Raw genomic sequence first — 25,105 nt, 5'->3', positions numbered from 1 at the left:
GTCCAACAGAGATCATGTCGGGTTTTGTAATGTACTCCTTTTGTGAGGGAGAATGCACCATGACTTCTTTGCAAAGCTACTGTTTTTTGGCACCAGAATGGCCACTTTTAAGTCAGATAGGTATATGTAATTATTAAATATTTACACAATATTCAGACACAATTCACAACCCACTCAGTGGGTACAGAATTCAAGATGTAAGGATAAATTAAAAATATAAGTTTAAACCAACTGAGTAGGTCATAGTTCCAAATTATGCTTATGATGTATATATGTGAACAATTTATTTATTTAGTTTATTTTGGGGAATATATATAAGGACTCTCCAATTGTAATATAGGCCTCAAAAAGCCATATTTCACATCTGGCTCTAATATGGAAAGTACGTGTCACAATTCAACACTGAAAAAGAACTAAGATTTGTTTATGGGATTTACAACGAACTAATGGTTTTGTAATATAAATTGGTATTTGAGCTGCAACTATAAGTCAATCCAGAGAAAAAACTAATCAACAACAATTTTGTTAACCATTTTAGTTATATTCTGATCAACTTATTTCAGTTTCTCCATTGTAAGGATTTGCTGCTTTCTCTGTTTTACAATATTATCGTAAACTGAATATTTTGGGGGTGGACTCTGGAAATCTAATGGACGTTTTTAGTTTTTTCATTATTTTTTGATATTTTCAATCAAAAAAATAATCGACAATTTAGCCTGATCGATAATAAAATAATCGTTAGTTGCTACCCTAATTCACACTGCTCCTATATACACCTTAACATTTTACTCGAACAATACGAACCATGATAATAGTATTATTAATAATATCACTAATAATAATTAGTAACATTAATTATTTCTTAAGGGTTAGGGTTAGGGTAAATAGTTCCCGGCAAATAGTTCCAAAACTCAGTTGTGATTAATATTAATGCGCCAACCCAAAACTGTTAGTAACGACTAAGTGCGTGTCGCCTAGCAACCGACTTAGCCACTAAATGAGGTGAAATGAGGCAGTTGTTTTTTAGTAAATGTTTGTGCCGTGTTGTAGTAATTACATTTAACAATTTAGTCGATCGTGACTCTAGATGATTTATTTTTATTTTTTTTATTTTTTTAGAGAAGCTAAACTGGAGTGTAGTCGTGCCTGCCAACGCCTCGGTGACTTGAGCTACTTCGGCGTCGAGTTCCGCAACACGACGTGAATCTGCTTTCCACCGTAGCTGCGTAAGAAGCGTAAAATCCAGGCTCGTCACATTTGCACTCCGGCGTTTCGTCAGTGATGCACTATCCCGTGTTTTCCCCTTACGAGGCATGTCTTCTTCACACAACACCGCTTCTGCTTCGTCGCACGAATTCACCGGGCCGTCGACTCTTCCCAGCTGAGCAGACTACTTCACCCTAAGGTTTTGGTGCTTGTCCGGCCCACCGCAGCCGCCCGGCAGCTGTGCCCTCTGCTCCTGAAGGCAGTCCCCGTCATGACCTCCTCCTCCTCCTCCTCCTCCTCCTGCTATTCTGCCGAAATTCGCTAAATGGGATTCGTGGCCGGACCGAGGTTTCCACATCAACTGGCCATCAGCTTCCGTTATTATTTCTCTAATGAGGACAGCCACACGGATTTAACACGGTTCCTCGCTGCGCGTCTCTGATTTCTGGGCTGAATCTCAAGACGCGTCAAAGGTGAGTTGATCAAAGCTTGAGACGTTTCAATGCGAGACAATTGGATTTCTTTCAGGATCACCATGAGAGGTTTTGGTTTGTTGCTGCGCATTTTTATTTCATACGGATGTTTTACACACAGCGTCTGATACCCCCCCTCTCTCTCCTTCTCCTCACATTGACTTGTATTTCATTGTTGCACAGGCCATTCAGTCAGTATTGCTCGCACATTTGCTCAGTGCCACTCAGTCTGTGCCAGGGCTATGTTGTTGACGATTTCCTAGACCCTACACAAAATGCAAAACATGTTCAAATGTGCAGTTTTTTTTTTTTAATCTTAGTCAAGAGCAAATATACTCAGGGAAGACGTGGTAAATCGATTGCGCAAAGAAAATAAAGCCAACAATCCATCGAAATTCAAAATGGAGCTGTAACAGCACCTGTTTTGATTCATCAGGCCGCATATGCGCTGTATGTGAGCCGAAGCCTACGACAGCCACAGCAGCATTGTCGCCTTTTATCCCTGTTCCCATTCATAAATCCCTGTTTACGTGCCTAATCAGTTTGGCAAACACGGACTGTGGAGGTTTTTTTTAATTCATTTTCTAAAAATGTATTCCCCGTTGCAAAGACGTTATCATCTTGACAGCTGCTACTCCTGTAGGCAGCTACCACCCCACCCCTTGTTTCTTTGAAAGCAGCTTTGCTGACAACAACTGGTGTTTAATCCCGTGGAAATAGAATTTTAATTATGTGGTTAATCTATTTACAGTTGGTTTTGGGCTTTGGACATGTTCCAGCTAATTTCCATATGGCAGGGGATTCAGGTTTGCTATGATTGAGACACATTAAACATGGGAAAACTGAACATTGGGTTCTTATACTGGGCATGCATGTATACAATAATATGCTAGGCACATCTGATAAACATGAGGCCAACAAGGCATGAGACAAAAACATCCAAATTCCTGGTTGAAAGTGGTTCTTAAAATGACTTCCTCTCAAATTATGTTTTTCAAGCTGAGAGACTGTATAGTGGGTTAACATACACAATGTTCCCTTTCACTGGGCAGTAAAAGACTGATGTTGATCTTAGGGCTACTAACTAAAGACTATTGCCATTATTGATTTAATCTACCAAGTGTTGTCTCGATTAATTGTTTAATTTATAAAAAGTTAGCAGATACTGAAAAATAGGTTAACGGATCTCAAGGTGACATGTTGAATGTAGTACCATAAAAGTACGAAAATATTCCCATTTCTAACCGAAATATATCTAAAGCAGTTAATGGTTTATTAAAATTGCTGGTGATCATTTTTTTCTGTTGATCCACCTATTGATTAAACACCTAATTGTTGCAGCTCTTCTTGGCTTTAATTGTAAAACAGGGTCCAACTTAGAACATATACATCTCTTGGAAAAGAACAAACAAAAACCTAAATTTATTTCAATATCCTGTAAATCACAAAGGCTGTCTGTAAATTATATTGAGATTACATGCCGTCATTAACAAAAGCCCATGAATTTCTAATGTCTTTCTAAGAGTGTAGTACCTCTGACATGAAACAGCTACTGTGTCCTCCTTCCCCACCCTTTGCCCTCCTTTGTAGAATTAATCATTCTGTAACAGCCATTTCTCATACCTTGGATCACTTGCTTCCAGAGCCACCAGTTAAAGATGGACAGAAAACGGAAGTGGATTTTATCAGCTGAATGCCACAGTCCCCTTCTCTCCCTCCTCTTTTTCTTCCTCTCATGTGTCCTCTGTGCGCTTGTCACTGAGGAAGAGGGTACATGAGACGGGATAGCTGGGCACAGGCTGAGACTCTCTAAAGGGTGTGTGGGGTTTAGAAAAGATATTGGGAAAAGACAACAGAGAATGTTTTATTCAGGCACTGACAGTACTCAAATGGAACAAGACTTGATAGTTAAGTGACTTCCTTGTCTTTTCTTTGGCCCTTAAATCAACTGCTAGTTCAGTCTCTCCTACGCAGGCTATATATAGATGATCTGTGTATTATACATGTATGTGGACTGCTCTGTTTCATGTTATCATGCAGCATGTAGCAGAATAAGACAGTGACGCTAATGTGCCCATTTCCTCTCATTTTGATCTTGAGGGAACCATCATTGCTCCTCCCCCCCTTCCCCCCTCCCTTGAGCAAACTGTAATTTTCCCATTCGACTGAAACATTGGCTCGAGCTCCGTCACTCTCTGGAGCACAGTGGCAACTGCTACCGTCTGTTGTGATTCAGTGAGGTTTGTCATGGCCAAATGTGCTTATGTGCCAGACCAGAAATGTACAGCTAGTGTGCTCAGCTTCAGATGGAGGAGTACAAATGTTGGATCAGGCAGAGGAAACATGAGAAAGAAACCTGAGCAAAATCATGGGTGGGAACTTTTACTAATACTACAACATTCTCCTCAAATCTGAGTTGAACTTAAACATGAAACATTGAAACAGCATCTTAAGGTATCGTTAGGTATCTGATTGCTGCAACAAATTGCTGCATTTACGGTACAGAACTTAATCAAGGCTGATGGTTCATTCAGTTTGTATTATATGATGAAATTAGAAATCAGCAACTTAGTTTTCTTCATAGATAAGAGATAGACCCAAGGTAAAGGTGCTATGCATTGGAGCACAACAACATTCAGAGGATAGATTAATAATTTTTCAAGTCTCAAGTCACACTTACATAATTCTAACGTTTGGTCATTCCTGTCCATGTTTGCTCCTGAAAAAGACAAAATCCTCATCCTCAAGGGAATTTGGTGCCAAAATAACTGTAACTTTGGAAGATACCCACTTGTTTTGACAAACTCAGACAAAGACTAAATCAAGGACACCCAGAGAGCGCAGACTTCCACCAAGGCCAGTGTCAAACAACATACACCAGACTTCAAAAAAAAAAAGAAAAAAAAAGATTTAACTGCAAATCAGTTCAGTACTTTTTGCATAATCCTGCTGACAAATAAACAGATATGGGTGAAAACATAACCTCCTTGGTGGAGCTTTAGTTTGGCTGAACTACAAAACCTATTCTTACAGTTAGTGAGGACTATGGACTTTGATCCCCATCACAGCATTGGAATCACAATAAAAGGGGATCTCTCTTTGGCCTGTATGGACAGGACGGACAATTACAGTGATCAAAAACTGTTTAGGTATACATACAAGCATATTAGTGTTGTGTTAACACAGACTTTAAAGAATGTGAACCTTTCCTTTAATTCAGGAAATGGGATTCGAAATTAAAGTGGCTGTGGTTTATCCCATTTTCCAAGGCAGATTGGAGAGCATGTACAAATGCTACATGTACAAACGACCCAACCGGTCGAGGCAGACGGCCGCCCACCCTGAGCCTGGTTCTTTTGGAGGTTTCTTCCTGTTAAAAGGGAGTTTTTCCTCCCCCCTGTCGCCAAGCGCTTGCTCTTTGTGGGAACTGTTGGATTTTTCTCTGCAACAAAGTAAGGTCTTGACCTTACCCTGTAAAGTGCCTTGAGATAATGTATATTATGATTTGGCGCTATACAAATAAAATTGAACTGAATTGAATTGAATTGAATTGAAATGACACGTAATGAAAAATATTGGCCTGATGTGATGCAGTTACTTTACCTGAAAGGTGTTGAGACTTGCCTGCTTTATTATCTTACATTCCTTTCAGGCACCTGGGCTCGCTTCCTTAGCTTCCCCCCTTTCTCTCCAGTATTTCCTACTACACCCAGTATTCACTTCATGTGCCGAGACAATTTTATAGATTTTATAAGACTCAATCAACGCCGACACTGTGAGAAAGACAGAGGTTAGTGATGAGTGCACTGCTAATATTGAAGGGCTCTTGAACTCCATTGAGGTTCAGAGGTAAAGACCACTCAGAGAACAGCCTTTGAACAAAGCCTCTGTTTGCCATGAATCCTATCTAATCCTTAAAATCTCCTTTCTCACAACACAACCAGTCACACAGTATCACATTATTAAACCATATTTTTACGACACCTTTTGTACCAGAAATACATCTCCTACAGCTTTAGATTAAGAGAAATAAGAGACATTTAGAAATAATTGCAAGGAGAAAACACTTTTAACATTCATACACACATGCACCAACACAGTCAGACAGTAAATCTGTTCATTTTGATTTAAAACGCAAGCAGTGATTTTTAATATATCATAATGCCAGATGCAAAGCAACAAGAGTCTCTTTTGAAATAATATTTTGATTTGTGTCCTGGGAAACCAGAAAAATAGAGCTTCTTTGTTACCCACCCCCCCCACCCCCCCATCCCCACCCATCCCCACCCATCCCCACCCCACCCCACCTCACCCAATCTTCCTCCTCATCTCCCTCCTCGCGTCCTTCCTCCCATCCCGCCCTCCCACTGCTCAGGTGCCTGTTCTTGTTGCAGTCTCTGGCAGTCGTAGCAGTGTGGTGCAATCTGGTTCTCCCACATTCCTCCGTGCTCCTTTTGGGTGGAAAAACTCACAAGCAATTGAAATCTCCTCTTCATCATGTTTTTTTCCCATCTTTATATTTTTCCTTTCCCTCTACCTTTCAGACTTTACAGATTCAAATTCTTTGCCTTTGGGATCTTTATCTGTCCCATATACTTCTCTTATTCATTCTCCTCCATTAACAATGTTGGAAAGAGCCACATGTTAGCACTTCTTGCTATTAGGGCACACTGACACCATATTAGGAAAAGGCGTGAGGCTCAGTTACAGTGCTAGCTCTGTTGTTTACATATGCAGGCTCTGAGGCTTTCAGGGGTTCTCTGGTGTGTGCAGCGTCCTGGATAGAGCCTGTGGTAAGTGTTGGAGACTGCGCGCACTGTGACTCTCAAAGGACATGAATTCTGCCATCACTGTATTGGGATACGTTTGCAGTAGTGGTCAAGGATCATTACCTCGAGTCATCAGCGTGAGCCTTAACTTTATGATTAGTCATTTTTCAATTGACTTTCCTTCAACCGGAGGATCAGGGTTGAAATGTTCGGTTCTACTTTGCACTTGCCACTGTCTGTATAATATATAGAGCATGCAGAGGTTAGTTAATTAATCAATGAGTCAAAGAAGAGTAAGTTCTTATGAGTTATTTTTATTAGTTATATTGAAATAAATATTAAATATTAGTTTTATTTGGTATAAGAATTTGCTGCTTTTCTCGGTCTTAAAGTAGATTGAACATTTTGGGCTATGGATTATTTTTTGGACAATACAAGACATTTGAAGACATTACTTTGGGCTTTTAGGAAATTGTGATCGCATTTTTGACAGTTTTCTGATGTTTTACAGACAAAACAATTCGTAAATTAAGTAAGTAACTGGCAGAATAATCAATGATGAATTAGGACTGAACAATATGCAAAAAGAAATCATATTGCGATTATTCTGACATATTATGAATGCAATATAAGTCACGATTTCGGTGTTGCTTTATGTCTGGAGAAAATGATTTTTCAACCGGGGCCTCTCTGTAGCACCACAATACTTCATTTATAATGGTACGTTGTGACACATTTTACCTTCATCAAAAAATTTGCAGCTCCTGTGATTTGAATATTGCATTTAGCCATATTGCGATTATGATAATATTTCAATTAATTGTTCAGCCAGTAATTATCTATACTGATTTGTGGTGCATGGTGGTGCAGTGGTTAGCGCTATCGGCTCACAGCAAGAAGGTATTCTGGCTTCCTCCAAAGACGCACGTTAGGTTTATTGGTGAGTCAAAATTGCCCATAATGGGCGGCCCAATGGGGCGGAATGGTTAGGGCGCGTACCACATGAGCGGATGCTCTCAGCAGGCGAGCGCCGGTTCGACTCCTGACCGGTCCGACTCTTTCTGACTCTTCCCCCTCTCTCTCTGCCCCTTTCCTGTCACTCTCTACTGTCCTGTCAATAAAGGCAAAAAATGCCCAAAAAAATAAATAAATTGCCCTAATGTGAATGTGAGCGTGAATGGTTGTGTATACATCAGCTCTGTGATAGACTGCCGACCTGTTCAGGGTGTACCCCGCGCTGTCTGCTGGGATTGGCTCAACCTGCAACCCGGTTCAGATAAGCGGTATAGATAATAGATAATGGATGGATTTGTAATGAAATATATCATCAACCCAAAAGTTAAAATAGGAAAGAAACTACTGAATTTAGTGGGCTAGTCTGGATGTCAGTAATGGACTCTGTGGCTGACTGTGTCTGACAAGCTCTCTTTTTGCAGACAGCTTGACTTTAAATCATACATACAGATGCATACAGAAACTCAACTTAAGTTTGTAATAGTATTTCATATTAGCAGAGTAGTAGCAATAAACACAACCAGTTTTGACACAGATGTTAAATTTCCTGTTGGCTTTGTAGTGGGCCCTGTGCTATGACTTCCTTGGATCACAACACTACTATCGTATTATTTCCACACATTCATATATCTGTTCGTCTATAGATGCAGTGACGCTTCTGTAGGGTTTAGTTATATTACTTGTTTTGAATTCACAGGTATAGATGCTCAATTATTCTGCAATACATATCCAACCATGTATCTACGTTATCATCATATCCATAACCATAGTTAGATATGTTGATGCTTTGCAGCATCTTCTTTGCCATTTTAATCTACCCTTAAGCACTGTACTTCTACTATGGACTTTGATTTGGTAAATCAGCACTGTAGTTCAGTAGCAAGCTGTGGCCCAGTGATGGCAGGAGTCAGGATGAGAAAAGCTGAAGCTTCAAGTCAATCTGAAGCAACTTGACATTCAGTAAGCTAAGCTATCAGCTATCTATATGATATTTGTAGAACTGCACATGAAGATGCTGCAGTTTGATGTTTAAAGGTAAATTCCATCTAAAAATACACATCACCAGTCAAGTTTTTAAGTAGCATTGGCTGTTTGAAGATACAGCAGTTTACCCTCATATTCAAGCACCTCGAGTTTCTGTTTGTTTGCATATATCATCTGCGTGGGCTGCTAAATATATCTGTTGCATAAGTGCCTCCATTACTGCTTAAAATTAGCTAGGACTGCAATCCATCCCACTTTTCTCATATTTTCTTCCTTTCATCTCTGGGTTTTCCCTGTTCGTGAATGAGCTGATGGATGTATGAGGCGGCAGCAGCCAGCCATAGAATCCATCACTGACATCCAGACTAGCCAACTAAATTCAGCACTTTCCTGGTCACACAATTCACAGTCCTGTCCATCTTCTTCTGCAGACCTATAGGCCCATCTCTGTGTGACTCAGTGTTGCACCATGGGATACGTTAACCCCCCAGTGCGCCAGATTACATCCTGGCAGGAGTTGAATCAAAGCTTGCATGACTGTACATGTGTGCCTGGAATCGCTCATGCTCGTGCACATTCACGCACACACTCTGTAGCTGACGTGCCCACACTTCTCCACAGTGGGATCCTTCTGTGTCTTTGAGGGCTCCCATACTTGTGTAATTATGTTCTGCTTGCACATTACACTTAAAACACCCACTAAGCCTCAGCTGTCCATGCAGTGTACAACAACCACCTACACACTCTCTTTGCAGCCACTGCCAGTTCCTTTCTCCTTGTCTGTTAATAACCCTCTCTGTCCTGTCTGTCAGACTCCCACAATTGCGATGGAAACACTTACACGGATACAGTCATGTGTTGGAAAAAGGATGTTAGACACAACTGTGGTTGAGTGTTAGTGTGCGATAGAGCTTTGTTTCCCATAGACTAAGGAACAGCTGCTCACGCACGTAAACACACACACACATACACACGCGCACGCACGCCTACACATGGCGCATACACTGTCTGGAACTGAGAGTGCCTCTATTCTCAAAGGAACAAGGCTTTTTCATGAGTGTATGACTGTCTCTGTTTCAGCTGGCCTGAAATAGCCAGTCTCACATTGAGTCACTCTACAGTGCCTTGAGGGGGGTAGGATTGGGTTTGGTCCGTGAACACGGCACTCAAGCTTTCTGTGGCTACATTTGACTGTCTGAGCATGTTTGCCTTTGTCTGTGCTCATGATGACAGTGCATTCTTGACTTGTTGAATTTATCATAGGCCATAATAGATGTATTCGACATCAGGATGGAAAGGAGAAGCGGCAGGGTCCAGTAATAACCTGTAAAAGGCAAAACAGTTTCTGTCCTTGTCAATTCACCAGTAGTAACGCTCTTTTGTTTGAAGCTTTGTTTTCCTTGTAGATGCTTATTGACTCAGAACAGATTGAATCAACAGATAGGAATGACCTTGAATGTATGTGTGTTGACCGTTTCAAGGTGTCCTGTTCTCAGTTTATTTGCATGCTAAATGGTTCTAACTGAACATGGAGCCGCTCCAAAGATGGTCTAAGGTGGATTAGGAAAGCAAACGTGAATGTGAGGCTCACAGGACACATTGCTTTGGTTAAGAGAGGACAATGAATAGTAACTGAAACAGGTTCAGATGCCATTCCTGAATGAAATGGAGGTTGTGTTTTTTAACAGCTTTCATGTCCTGTCAGGATGCCTTAAAACAGTAGTTCATATTCAAGTCTTTTTTCTGGGGGTTGACATTTGTCCACACGAAACAAGATATGTGTGTGTCAAATTCAATTTGAATATGAATAAGAGTTTAAAAGTAGTCTGACATGCAAATGCCCACCTGTAAGCCACACTACGTAGCTTGAATTACAGTAGACGTGTGGGTTTTACACAGTCTACAACCACTTTTAACTTGCAAGAAAGTTAATACAGAAAATGCATCACTCAGAAAAATTTGACAATTTTTCAATTGTAAAACTTGTGGTTTTGCTATAAAAAATTCCAAAAAGTATTTAATTGGGCCTGCAACTAATGATTATTTTCATTAATTATTATCTTATTCTGTTGATTATTTTTATGATGAATCAGTGACTTGAAAGAAAAGAGGGTAAGATGCCCACCACAGTGATGTCTCTAAATGTCTTGTTTTGTCCAGTCAGCAGTTCAAAATTCAAAGATACTTAAATGGAAGGAAAATGATGGAGAAAAAAAGTGATAATTTAATCAATCAGTCGATTGTTGTTCTGTCAGTTGACTAATCATTTCAGTCCTCTTTGGCGTGTAACAGCGCAAAGGTGGTAACAGCCCAGTAGAGGCCATGTTTTTATCCCCTGGGACTTAAAGTACTGCATTCTTACTCATCACTGGCTCTCGACCCAGGTCTGCACATGGGGGCAGGCAAGAGCAAGCCCAAGGAGCCGGGCCAGCGCTCCATGAGCTTGGATGGCACGATCGGCACAGGCTCGGACAGCGGGCACTTCCACCATCTGGGCCCCGCCCAGCAGACCCAAACCCCAGACAGGAGCCCTGCAGTTGGGACAGGCAGGCGGGTGCCTCAAGGGCAGCACCAGCACGCTCCAACAAACACTCCTGAGTTGGCTCTTTTTGGAGGGGTGGATCACACAGGCACCATCACCTCTCCTCAGAGAGGACCTCTGTCAGGTAGGAAACATTGTGAGATTTGTAAATTTTGGATATGTTCATCACTACAGAAAACTGTTCAGTGAAATTATGCTATTAATGAGATTTGACATGAATGAAGTTTGACATTTCAAATAGTATCCCAGATTCATTTTCATCAACATCTCTGTTTAAAGTTACAGTCTCAAAGATTTCAGTCCTGACTTTGGCAACACCTGTAGTTACTGGTGGTAACAACAAATGCGGTTTGATATTACAGGAAATAATTGACCTTTTTCCATCACTATGAGCAACTGTGATCAGATTTTATGCTGCACGCAGCATGAGTCTGTGAACAGCAGGGAACAGTGAAACGAGCTGGCTACCTTTCTGAGAAGTTGGAGGTGTGCAGCCTGTCACCTGCAGCTCTGCAGCTAACAGCTCGCTGCTGCTGTTCCTTCTTGTTCCATTACTCTCTGAGAATTTCAAACTGATCTGCTGTAAAAACATGACACATAATTGTCATCTCTGTCATTTTGTAGACGCACTTTTGATGAACAATAGTTTTAAGTACGAAGCTCACTGACAAACACGCTGCATTTCCTGTAATTATCCCATAATTTGTTTTTCACCAGCTTTTGCTTGGCAACAACTTCAGAGAGCATTTTTTACAGGAATGTCACAGACACAAAGTTCCTTATCCTGCAAATATATAAATATTGCAATACTTTCATCAGGGGGCCATATGCTCAACCATCATTGTGTTAACTCATTTGGCTATAGTAACATTAATTTAAATGAAAATCTTGAAGTTTACTACTTTAAAGCAACAGTTCCATTTATTTGCTTTCATACGAAGAGTTAGATGAGAAGTTTTATTCTGCTCCCTTGTCTGTTTGGCAAATATGAAGCTGCAGCCAGCAACCAGTTAGTTTAGCATTGAGTCTGGAAAATCTCTATAGCTCATCATGCTTTATCTTATTTGTGTAATCCATGCAAAAACCAAAGTGTAACAACAATATATTTACCAGGAGCTAAATCTCTTCTTTTAACCTTTGGGACAGGCTAGGTGGTTTTCCTGTTTCCAGTCTTTGTGATGAGCTAAGCTAGCGATTTCCTCACTCCAGCTTCCAGATGTGTTATCAGTCATCTTATCTAACTCTTGCTGTGAAAGTATATTCCCAAAATGTACATTAATTTTTACTTGAATTCCCTAATTTACCAAAGTCCTTCTTTAAATGTGAGCAACAAATTAGAACTAAAGCACTTATCTCTGACTTATCTCTAAGTCAACCCCAGTCTGAGACTTGCTTTCAGTTGGAAATCAAAAACGTTAAAAAAAAGTGAGGTCCAAGAGTCTGAAACCAGTGGGAAAGTGGTCTCAGGCACAGTCCCACATTTGTACAGAAAAATAACTGAAAGCTGTTTCCTTTTCCCACCATCTACTGTCAGACACACTTCAAACCTTGTTTTTGACTTTGAATCTCATTGTGTCACACTGTCCAGATCTTACTTGACATTGAGCTGTAATGTGTCTAGACCAGCCAGATGGTTAGGTTAATGTTGCACCATCCAGGCAGCAGCGGGGCTGCTGGTTATCAGGAGAGATTCTGCTGGCTGCCTCCTCCTGCCGTGCATCTAATGACCTGATCAATGATTAACTGGAGAGTTCCCAGGTTTAGATCACAGGTTCATTAACAGGAAGGTGTAGAGCGCTACACAGAAAATAGAAAACCATTCGCATGATGGCTTTGTCCTTCATGGACGATCGGTCACAAGCAGTCTGAATGTCGATATTTCTCATTTGGCCTTGACAAATTGTTTTATACAGATATGGAGTGAAGGCAAAATGGATTTATAGCTTTACAGTGGATAGAGCAAATTATTATCATGGGGCAGACTTGCATTATGGAAGTTAGATTGTGGAAGTTAATGTGAAGGGGGCGTAAAGGGAAGTAGCATCGTCTTAAATTACATTGTTCCCTAAATACATATTTCCATATGTGTGTGTGTGTGTGTGTGTGGGCGTGTGGGCGTGTAACTGTGTTGTTTCTTGCAGGAGGTGTCACTACATTTGTTGCGCTGTATGACTATGAGTCACGGACAGCATCTGATCTGACCTTTAGGAAAGGCGACAGGCTGCAAATTGTCAACAACACGTAAGAATCGAGTCATCTGTCTCTCTCTCTCTCTCTTTGATGCCACAACTTCATAAAAATCAAAATGAACAGATTTGTTGACGCACATGTGAGCGTTAGCGTGCACATCGTGTGTGTGAATGAACACAGTGGGAGTCAGTAACTGTGAAGCGATCCAGACAGCAGAGTCTGATACTCCCCATCTGTTGACTAAAGCAGAGCAGAATGGCACTTTGCAAACACATTCACAGGGCAACTGTCATCATCGTAATCTTTGAGAACCTTTGTAGAGAGCCTGCTACAGCAAGATGTACACTTGCATTCCTTTCCTCTACACAGATAACACCTAAAAAATGTGTTTTCCTGTTGGATATCAGCACATGTTGATTTCTGTCTGTGCTGTGGTGGGATTCCCTTAGAAGGAACAGAATGTAGATTTCATGAGTAGGAAGAGAAAAATTATATGTTTATTTAAAAGCTATTTCCAAGTGAAAGCATCTGGAGCATAATTTTCACACAGGTGTTTGAAATCAGGATAGTGGTGTTTTTTTGTCTTTTTCTACACACTCTTTCCATAACTTCCTGCCATGGTCTGCTGTCCTTTATATATAGTCTGGCACTACATAGCAGGGCTGAAAATATAATGAATTCATTCTTAATTAATACTGGACAATGAAACAGTACATCAGCCACATTACAAGCACTACTTGGTGCATGAAAGTCTTTATATAAATTTTTTTATGTAAATAATGAATTGGAAGCAGTGAGGCTATATCTGTGAGACTATAAAGTGAATCCAGAAATCCTACATGATATGAGCATTTGATAATTAATGGAAAGTACATTAGAGATACTTCTATCGTAGAATTGTGTAAAAAAAAAAAAAAAATTACAAACTGCAAAGAAATGGAAAGTGGAACTTTAAAACTTTAAAAACCCTGCGGTTCGTGCAGCCCCACTGTGTAGTCCCACAGCATATCCAGCTCCTCTGCTATCTGTCTGTGCTGTGCTGCTTGCCTTGCTGTGTCTCTTTGCTTTGTTTTGATGTGTCTGCTGTGTCTGTTATCTCTCCCCCCTCTCTTTCTTTCTCATGCTTCATGGTTTCTCCTAGGAAAAAGTACAGCTTCAGGTCAGTAATACTCAATGCAATAAAAAATCTCACGCAACGTTTTGTTCACAGTCCCTTCGCCGCTGCACGGATTTGTATGGTCAAGCTCATAGTGTAACTGCAGTGAATTAGTAAATATTAGAGATAGAGATTTGGTGTTCTAATTTACTTGATAGGTAACACATCGGTCTGGATATACAGTTAAAGGCCTAAAATGTAAACTGAGGGACTGCAAGTGGAATAAAAGGTTGTTTGTGTCTGTCTGTTTCCTTTCCTAACATTGTGTTTTCTTCACATCCCTCTGTGCACTAAGGTGTGATATGAAATTTGTGTTGTAAAACCCCAATCTTTGAGCTTCCCCTGTTTGTAAAGGACGTTATAAGTCTTCAGTCAAATTTCAGCTTGTGTCAGATATACTGCAGGCAGATCAAGTTAAGTGGTTAGATACTCTAACATTGAGAGGGGTCTTCTTATCAGCAACAAATCCAATGAAAAGATCAGAAACGTCAATGAACTGATCCCACCAATAAGTGTTGTCTGTGTGTGATATGGCTTATTCCTCTGTGCCATAGTCTTTAGTTGTTGTCTAAATCCACACTGTTACAATGGGTGACTTATTCCTTGATTATAATGAACAAGTGCATTGTAGCTTAATTTAAGTCAATCAAACATACTCTTCTTTCAAATACTTACTAACTAGGTAAATGTATACAGTAAGTAGTGTAGTGTAACAAATAAAGCTAAAATCTGTTACAAAAATACTGAACCTTTTTAAAAATGAAACTATGCATTTGTGACTCATTTTTAAAAAAGGAACCAATTGGCTAGAAACTGAATGCCATAGACAGGGTAAGGAAGTCAGTAAGTATTCAATTATTGTTGATTTTTGCTTTTCATGGGATTTGTTGACATAAAAAAATATAGAATAACAACAAAGTTATCTTTTAAGAGTTCTTCCGCTACCATGTCTAAACTTGCAGATCATTAAACCAGGAAATACTAATGGTTGCCTCGGTCAGTTTCTGTTTGTTGTTGACTATCTTGCTCACTGTCTGTCTCTCTCTCTTTCTGTCACAGAGAAGGGGACTGGTGGCTCGCTCGATCCTTGACGACAGGCGAGAGTGGTTACATCCCCAGCAACTACGTGGCTCCGTCCGACTCCATCCAAGCAGAAGAGTACACTATCCTCTACTTGTTTCACTCTTGCAGTTTCTTTTACAGTTTTTCTTCCCTACAGAGAATTAAAGTCATTTTCAGTGCAGAACCTGAATATAGTTTTACTCTCTTTGCATTATGATGTTGCATACATAACAAGGCAGTGTTCTACGAGCTAATATAAAGAGAGAAAAAGCGTGTGTGTGTGTGTGTGTGTGTGCGCGCGCGCGTGTGTGTGTTGCTCAGTAGTAGCTTGTCGCTGATCTTATTCTCCGTGGCCCACTTTGGCAGGTGGTATTTTGGGAAGATCACTCGGCGTGACTCGGAGAGGCTGCTTTTGAACCTACAGAACAGACGAGGAACCTTCTTGGTGAGGGAGAGCGAGACCACTAAAGGTGAGAGAGCAGACATTTGCATCATTGCAGAGGCTACAGTCATTAACGATGGTCCTATCAACTCTACTGCCTTTCTCAGTGTCTGGTCGTAATTATCTATTATGCCACATTTGGTTTTCAACATATGGCACCTTGTTACTAACACATAATGGGCTGGTGAGGAAGTGACAGCACATGCTTCACAAAGCTATTCAATGTACAGAAGGTTACTTTTAAATGTAAACATACTGGAGACTGGTCTACTAAGTTTTACCATGAACAATTATTTTAAAATGTCATACTCATTTGATGATTACCTGTTTATCAAGATAAAGCAATTTATCTTAAAAAAAAAAAAAAAAAAATGCAGTAATGAAATTGTGCATTAGAAGATTGTCGCTCAGAATAGAGTTTATGTTACAGCGAATAACAGATTAGTCAACTGAAATAAAAATGAATCTCATCTATTTTGAAAATGTATTAATTGTTTCAGTGGTTGCAACTCTAATCAAGTTGTACAATGATCGGTGATTGTTACTGAGCAACAGACAGAGCTTTTGAATTGCGCTTTGCCTGTTAGCAAATGAATGCAATATCAAAGAAAACTCTACAAAACATGTTTAATGAAAACCAGAACTTTTTACTTTGCACTAAGAGGAAGTCATGACACTTTCTCAGTGTCCCTGGAGCTTACTCCACGCAGCAGATGTGATCTTACTTTGAAATAAGTAGCTCTTTAGGGACTTAATTAAGGGGCAGAACCTCGTAATTAAGTCATTTGTTAACTTTCACACAGGCCTATGGTGCTATAATCTTTGTTCTCTGGGCTTGTGGAAGAGTTTTACGTCTTTCTCTGAAAGTCTGGAGCGAGAGCTGGTCCCTGTGACGTAGGTGGACTCTTTAGGGGGTTGTTTTAGATGAATTGTGGTGCAAAGTGAAAAAAGTTGAGTGGAGTAGATTGGGGCTTGTGAATGGAGAGGGGTGAATCACTCTGCCTGAACTAGGTCAGCCTAGGAGGGTGCTGGATTTCCCCCCGGCTATAAGTCTCTGTTCTTTCAACACAGAGACTTGTAGCTGCGCACACACACTCACTCTCACATACAGTACAAACACACAGAGGGGAGGAGAAACAAGAAGAGGGAGAGGAGGAGAAGTTCTGGCCAGAGGTGTGCTGTCCTCAGAATACCTTCTTTATTAGACGTCAAATGTGAGGTTAACAGTTGACAGATAAGCAGAAGTCTGTCGCTCATGTGATGTATAAAGCATAAACCATGTTAGACTGTGCAAGATGCATCTTATCATTTGTAGGACTCAGGACAGAAGCACAAAAGTCCTGACCCACTTTAGATCTCTAATCCTAGGAGGTGAAAATCCATCATCTAATTCAGGGGTCAGAAAGTAAGTTTTGCTTCGGGGCAATTTTTTTTTTTTTAATCATATATCCACTATTTCAGAGGTCTGTGAAGCAAGCAACAGAACCTTCAGTACTTCCTGTCACAACCTTTCATATTAAAAGCTAAAATCTTAGAATTACAGCAAAAAACCCCTAACTTTCTTGGGCTTTTATTTTGTGAACAAAATCACTAAAGAGGAAGTGATTCTGTGGGTAATTGTTGCTGCTATGACAGAGATCTATTGTAGAACCTGGTGCTGTACGCTGATGCCTGATGTGATGTTTGTGTCTGTCATTCACTCTCAGCATGGATAAAAGTGTAGGCTAATAAGCATCTTCAGGTGGGAGTAGATTCTCTATTTTGACATTAGCTACAGCTTAATGTGAGACTGTCAGTTTGATATTGTAAGATTAAAAAAAATAAAAAAAATCTGGTGGAGCAGATATTATTTTTTGCGGGCCAGTTTTGGCCTGTGGGACACCAGTTGCCAACCACTGATCTAAGCCTTTTTTCTGGGTATTTGTGGCCTTCATCTTACACAGATGAGCAGAAAAATGCCTTGAAATGGGTAAAATGTTGCTGTAGTTGTGTCCATTCATAGTGTGAAAGTACCTCTAGTTGATATACTCTCAGTTCAGTGGATTAAATCTGTGGGAAGTGTCTTGACTGCTCTGGCTTTTCTTTTCTGATGAGGGAAGAATAGTGAACATCAGTCAGCAAAACTCCAGATCAAAGACAGCTGATTTTTCCTTTTTCCTTTGCTGTGGAACAACCTCTCTGTGGGGCTTAGGTTTGTTAAGTCTTTTCAGTCTGTTGACTCAACTTCTTAAAATACATTTTTACAAGTTTGATTCCTGTTCACAACTGTAAGGTTTTTATTTTTATTGATATTTTCTGATTTTATATAATCTATTGCTTTGTTGTTATGTCATATTCTCTTAACATTTATTGTTTGAATGCTTATGAAATCTAGTTTTCTGAGAAGTTGCTGCAGAAAACAAATTCATTAAACTGGGTAAAATCAGACTTCACTGAGCAGTGGGCCATCACCCAATGATATAAAGGCTTAGCTGAATTTCTTTGGCCTTTAAAAGGGACTAATACAGTCTTGTCAGGCACAGCTGCTAGGAAACTCCAGAGAGCAGCTGTCACACAGGCCCAGATACGCCTGGTTTTATTGTTCTAACCTGTTCAGAGTCTGTTGTCTTTTCCTGTTCACAGGGGCATATTGCCTGTCAGTGCTGGATTATGACAACACCAAAGGCCTGAATGTTAAACATTACAAGATCAGGAAGCTGGATAGTGGAGGTTTTTACATCACCTCCCGCACCCAGTTCACCAGCCTACAGCAGCTAGTCTTCCACTACCGCAGTGAGTCATCAAACATGTCTTTTTTCGAACAGTTAAGAAATGCAACTAGCTTTGATAGTTGACCTTTTTGTAATGCTGTTGCGCTTAACCTGCCCTTCCTCTTTCATTCTCCTCTCTGTTTCAGAGCACTCTGATGGGCTGTGCCATGCTTTGACAGATGTGTGTCCTGTGGCCAAACCTCAGACCCAGGGACTGGCCAGAGACGCCTGGGAGATCCCCCGAGAGTCCCTCCGCCTTGACCTTAAACTGGGACAGGGCTGCTTTGGAGAAGTCTGGATGGGTTAGTACTACGTACCACCTCTTCCCAGATTAATTAAATTAATCCCTCAAACAGGTTATGCAGTGAATGCACAAAATATGAGGATGAATTGCTCTTTTCGTGAAGTGCACTGATTAATTAAATCCTGGTAAAAACTATTATAGCTAATTCTTTTCTTATTAAAGGGATGGTGTAATATTTTCAGCAATGGGCTTATAGGGGAACATTGATACCTGATGTCGATAAAATAAAAGACTAAAATCAGATCTGCACAAAGACTAGAAACAGGGAAATGGCTCTGTCCAACAGTTATAAAAATTATAAGACTAGCACCTCTAAAGATCACTAATTAACACGTTTTTGAAGTCTGAACCCAACTATTATTGGTGTATTTCCCAAAAATTGAAACTGTTCCTTTAACTCTACATTATGTCAGGAGGAGATCAAGAGCTTTATTAAAGTTTATATACCAAACTTAAAGTGCTGTGTTTTCTGACAGGTACATGGAACGGTACAACGCGAGTAGCCATTAAGACCCTAAAGCCTGGCACCATGTCTCCCGAGGCCTTTCTTCAGGAAGCACAGGTCATGAAGAAGCTGAGGCACGAGAAGTTGGTCCAGTTGTACGCTGTGGTGTCTGAGGAACCTATCTACATTGTGACAGAATATATGAGCCAAGGTAATGGATATCTACTTGCCTCAGTGCTTTTTTGGTGCCAAACAAATATGTATGTAGCAGTGTCAGTTAAGTGCTAAAAGTGAGCATCAGAAGCTATTCTTTGCCTAAATGAAATTTGTCTTATTTGCTTTAACATTTAACAATATTTAAGGACTTGAACTTCTTTTGTTAAATGAAAATAGGTTTTGTAGAAAATTGTTAACATTTCCCAAAGTAAGTTATCCAAAAAAAGGATTGTTGTATCGGTACTCACGCGTAAGGATTAAATTATTTTTAAACACGATAGTGTGTCAGGTCAAGACAATATCAGGAACCTAGGCACAATAGCTTACAGTCTTCCACTCTCTTTTACATTATCCCTTTGTCTGCCACTGTGTGTGTGTGGCCTTCAAAAGGAGAGTAATCCCTATTGCTGATGTATTTACATAAGAAATACAAATCTGATTCCTAATACGTGAGCAAAAGTAATAAAACGGGCAAGGAGGAATTATCTTAACACAAACCATCTCCTAAACATACACATAACCACATAACAGGCTCTGTGGCAGTTAACTGAACAGTCCACTGGCTTTTTGTCATCTTCTCACACAACTGGAAGGATTTCTTCAGATGAGGTCCTCTCACAGTGACTGACTGGGGATACTGCCCTCTGCATGACACAGGGATTTCTGCAGGCTGTCTGGGCTGGTTGTTATGGTGATTAATTGGCTCCAACAATTACACTGCCAGGGTCTTTTCTACAATACGACTATCTTATAACAATTGTTTCAATGGTTCAAAACACATCTAGATGTTGCGCTTAGTGGTTCTAGCAGTTACTTGCCTATTTTAATTTGTGTTAATTTGTATCAGCTGTATTTATTACTAAGTACTGCAGTTTTGGTTTTGCGTTCACAGGTAGCTTATTGGACTTCCTTAAAGGGGAAGCAGGAAAGATGCTTCGTCTGCCTCAGCTGGTAGACATGGCCGCTCAGGTAAAATTACATAAGGGTCACTCACATTATTATGGTTACATATAACCACCCAGAATTCACACACTAAAAATATATAAATATTTACTAATTTAATTTCTATACAATCTCTCTCCCCTCACTTGATCCAGATTGCTGCGGGCATGGCCTATGTGGAGAGGATGAAGTATGTCCACAGAGATCTGCGCGCTGCCAACATCCTGGTGGGAGATAACCTGGTGTGTAAAGTGGCTGACTTTGGTCTGGCAAGACTCATCGAAGACAATGAGTACACTGCTAGACAGGGTAAGTTCACACTACAACTTTCCACAACAGATTATTCTTTTGTTTCTTGGGAGATCTTCTCCATGAGAGAAAATCTAAACAGACATGATATTGGAACAAGGACTCTTAAAGAAGTCACAGAGAAGTACAATGATAACTAAGGAATTGGAAAGACATATTCTCAAATGTAAGCATGTTTATTTTATTCTACAGTATGTTGCATTTACATTTTTATTTTTTATTTAAATTCCCATGATCCTTTAGGAGCGAAGTTCCCAATCAAATGGACAGCGCCGGAGGCAGCTCTGTACGGTCGCTTCACTATCAAGTCAGACGTCTGGTCCTTTGGTGTGCTGCTCACAGAACTGGCAACTAAAGGCAGAGTCCCCTACCCAGGTAAAGCCTCCATTAACCAACAAAGACTAATAATAATACCCACACAGTTCCCCACTCAAACAAGCGTTTCTTTGACAAAACATGAACCTGTTGGATGACAACAATTAGTCCAGGAACTGAAAGGTGGATCAACAGAAAATCAATCTTTTTTTTTTTTTTTTTTTTTCAAGTAAGAATATTCTGGGACCAGCTTCTCAAATGTGAGAATTTGGTTTTATTTCTTGTCTTATGTTATTGTAGACTATATATTTTTGGATTTTGGGCTGTTAGTCAGACAAAACGATCACCCGGTGCTGTTGGATATTTTGATAGGCATTTTTCAAACAAAAATGATAAGTGGATGAATTGATTATGAGATAGCCCATAAGACCTAAAAATGATAAATTATTGAATGGATTATTTAGTATTTTAGGGATGTAACTGATAAACATGAAGCATTGATTATTTTGCAAATTAACTAATTTCATCCATCAGATTTACTGCATTAAAGTAACTTAATAAGAGGAAGAAGCCCTTTCTTTCCCTAAATCTAACATCCTGCTCCTTTTGGCAGGAATGGTGAACCGTGAGGTGCTGGACCAGGTGGAGCGCGGCTACAGGATGCCCTGCCCGGCCGAATGCCCCAGCTCCTTACATGAGCTCATGCTTTCCTGCTGGAGGAAGGACCCAGAGGAGAGGCCTACATTTGAGTACCTGCAGGGCTTCCTAGAGGACTACTTCACCTCCACAGAACCCCAGTATCAGCCTGGGGAGAACCTATAGAACCACATACTGAACCGAAACCGAGGGTCAAGAGCCTCAACACAGAACGATCTGCACTAACCGACCTCAGAGGAACGCCTGTGAGAGGATCTGAGCCTGTGAAACTCACCTGGGAGGAACTTGAGATTCTTCTGTGGAAACAAAACCGAGACAGGAAACCCCCTCTGTGCCATTAAGGAACTGCTGCAGAAGAACCTGGAGAACCTCCTGCTTGAAAGCACTCACTGTTTAGTTTAGGTTCTCCCATAGGAATGAGGTTCAAAGCTGTAAGAGGAGAACTCTTATTGGACAAATTTGGATTTGACTGCGGGACTACGTTTGCGGGTAAATGTTTTTGAGAGGTGCAACTGATGTGGGAGGAACCAAATCAGGATCCACAGACAGAGCAAGAGGGAAAAGAAGCAGCCTCCTGTCAAAGAGAGAAGGTCAAGGGAGGATATTTCAGTCAGGCATGAGCTGTTTAGCAACACCTCCCTCTTTCCCTCTTCTGTCATGTCTCTTTACCCTCGTCTGCTACCTTTTCCGCCCACAGAAGAGCACTGCCACCGTGGCTCAGGTGCCAAAGGAAAGTCTGTCTCTCTTAAAATGTCCTTTATCTCCCTTCTGCCTCTTTCCTCTTTCTCTCTCTGTCTGACTTTCAGTATCCCTCCACTTTTCTCAAGTGCTGCTTCTTCAAAGTGTCTCCAAATAACTCAGCTCTGGAACTCTACTTTGCATCTTTATTTATGTTTACTTGGACAGTATACGTCCTGGGGTTTAAGGTTTTGGTCAGTTGCAGACAAAAGATCCTGATATCTCTTTACAATTTCCATGATTATCAATAAGCAAGGTTGTAGAACCATGGTAGTGCCAGGTAAATGTACTCTACAGGCAGGTTCTGTAATGCTGAAAATTAGGACATTTCAATTCAAATTTGAGGCCTTTATCTTGTGTTTATCCTTTTTTTTTTCCCCAGCTGTACTTCTTGAAAAATGCTGAACTGCCTTTGTGGCTTGCTGGATCCAACCTCAATGATTAAAGCTGATTTTGATGCAGATAGTGTTTGAATGCTTGTCGCTTTGATTGAGTTTGATTTAACTGGAAAGTTGCATTGAAAATAATCAGCACTGTTGTGGTGGCAGTACGGAGCAGTTTTAATAGTTACCAGCTCATTTCTTCAGAGGCATCAACGGGGTAACTGTCATCAAACATTTATGTGACCTACTAAGATGCTGATCCAAACAAATCATATTACTGTTTAATATCCAACTCAGCTCAAGATGGGAAAACCCTGAGAGTAGAAGCCTGCTGTGTTCTGTGCCAAACAAATCACATTTCTTTACTGCTGTGTATGTATATACTGTTTTATTATCACAGGCTTTCTTGGGGTTTTAGTTCTTAAACAGGCAACTGTTTACTTAAAAGTTACAATGAAACTCTGCACCATTTCCCCAGTAAACATCATGTTAGTGAGTGGACAGATGAACCTGTTACCTCACAGCTGTTGTGACCATAAAAATATGCAACCAGGCAGCCCTAATGAAACTGTAAACCTTTAATCAGGTAACCCCAGTAAAACTGTGTTTATGGCTTAACTATACGAGTTGATTTTGAAACCAGTTAGCATGCTTTTGTGCCGTTCTTCTCTTGACCATTGGCTGGGTTTGTATTTATGCTGTAATGTACATCAACATGTGTATGTTTACTCAAGGTTCAGCTTAGGTGAGGCGAGGGAGGGATCATAAACAAACTTCTGAACATTTGTGCCATCGACCTATAATAAATTTTTTGATATCTTATCCACTGCTGCCAGTTCTCACTGTCATACTGTACATACTGTAGCTCTTTAGGGTTGGTTTTGTATCATGTACGCCACTTTCAAATGGCAGATATTTATGTTGAGTGTCACACATTTCACAGTGGTTTGGTTTATGACGTAGTTGATTCAGCAACAGTAGATATGATTATAGCTTATTACCAACAAATACTATGAAACCAGTCATCAAAGTATGAGCCTTGCAGCAATAAGAGAGAGGATATCCCATGCCCACCAAAACCCCAGAATTATTATCCATTGATGATGAATGATGACGGCTAATTTAATCAGTAATGTGGACGACTCTGAAACCACAATGACAAGGGAGTTTGGGTTGTTATATCATCTGAAAAATGAGGTCAAAGATGTAAATAGTATCTTAAACAAATGACTGTGACTATCATGTAATTTGTTTCTGTATAATTTTATCTTTAATTGCACCTCCATGCTGAGGTTTTTACAGTGACGCACGCCTGCTCCCAAAATCTTTTAATCATAAGACGCTGATGTACATGAAGCTTATGGAATGTTTTTTGTTTTTTGTTTTTTTTTTTAATATTGGACTTAATATAAAATGATACTCTGTGTGCCATATCTGCAAAAGACAATTAAAAATTCGACTTGGTACATATATTTTCAAGAACATGTTCATGATCAGTGCTGGGAATTACCCTCTTTGTTCTGACGCATTGAGCCACCTGTCAGTCACTGGGACAATGTGGAAGTTGATGGGCTCATGACAAGTATGAGTAGCCAAGGTCTGATTGGATTTTTCTGTGCCATATTAAAGAAGTGTCTCAGTCTTTTTTTTTCTTTTTTTTTTTTTATAAATCTATGCAGTTTCAGTCTGGCATTCCTGCAATTTTATGGCCATTTTATTCTAAAGTCAAAAACGATGATCATTAACAGAAGGTGTGAGCATTTTGTAAGGACTTCTTTTGTCTCTTTTTTTTTTGTTCTAATGTAACGGGATTGAAATGGGTATTGTGCCACTTTATGTTGATCTTATGTTGTGCAATAAATTATATTTCAAATGTGTTTTGATAAGGGTGTGTGCTGGTGTGTGTGCTGTCACTCAACCTGGAAATATCACACTTTGAGTATAGCGATGACAATGCTGCACCACAAGCTGCAAGTTGAGAGAGGTGAGACATTGACATTGTAGCTGGAGGCAGTTGAAATGTGATTACTGAAAAAAAAAAAGCACTGAAAGGAGATGAAATGTTAGTTGAGGCATTGGAAGCTAGAAAGAAATTGCCAGTTCAAGCACATGAATTTAAAAATTATAACGGCTGAAGCGTAAGCACTGAAGACCGCTGTATCACACATTGGAAGAGCTGTGGAATTTTTTTTTTTGTTGCTGTGCAAA

At 40.1% G+C, this 25,105-nt stretch overlaps 1 protein-coding gene across 2 annotated transcripts; it reads left to right on the top strand.

Annotated features, from left to right (window-relative positions):
- The first annotated feature begins 1,533 nt into the window (after positions 1-1,533).
- Positions 1,534-24,774, top strand: LOC139630370 (proto-oncogene tyrosine-protein kinase Src-like). Of its 2 annotated transcripts, XM_071493737.1 has the most exons (13): positions 1,540-1,679; positions 10,831-11,112; positions 13,130-13,229; positions 14,320-14,337; positions 15,394-15,492; positions 15,763-15,866; positions 18,461-18,610; positions 18,735-18,890; positions 19,369-19,548; positions 20,446-20,522; positions 20,651-20,804; positions 21,048-21,179; positions 21,733-24,774. In XM_071493737.1, exons 2-13 carry the CDS (start codon positions 10,839-10,841, stop codon positions 21,939-21,941), a joined length of 1,653 nt encoding a protein of 550 aa, XP_071349838.1. In that variant the 5' UTR covers positions 1,540-1,679; positions 10,831-10,838; the 3' UTR covers positions 21,942-24,774. The 2 variants fall into 2 exon arrangements, with proteins under 2 accessions (XP_071349841.1, XP_071349838.1); XM_071493740.1 differs by lacking the exon at positions 14,320-14,337 and having other exon boundaries at positions 1,534-1,679.
- Positions 24,775-25,105: the final 331 nt, after the last annotated feature.

The sequence above is a fragment of the Trachinotus anak genome, unplaced genomic scaffold (assembly GCF_046630095.1).
Source record: "Trachinotus anak isolate AG129_WGS33_773 ecotype Australia unplaced genomic scaffold, CSIRO_AGI_Tana_v1 ptg000013l, whole genome shotgun sequence".
NCBI lineage: Eukaryota > Metazoa > Chordata > Actinopteri > Carangiformes > Carangidae > Trachinotus > Trachinotus anak.
Note: the sequence above shows the minus strand (reverse complement) of the source record. Positions and strands in the feature narration are given on the sequence as shown.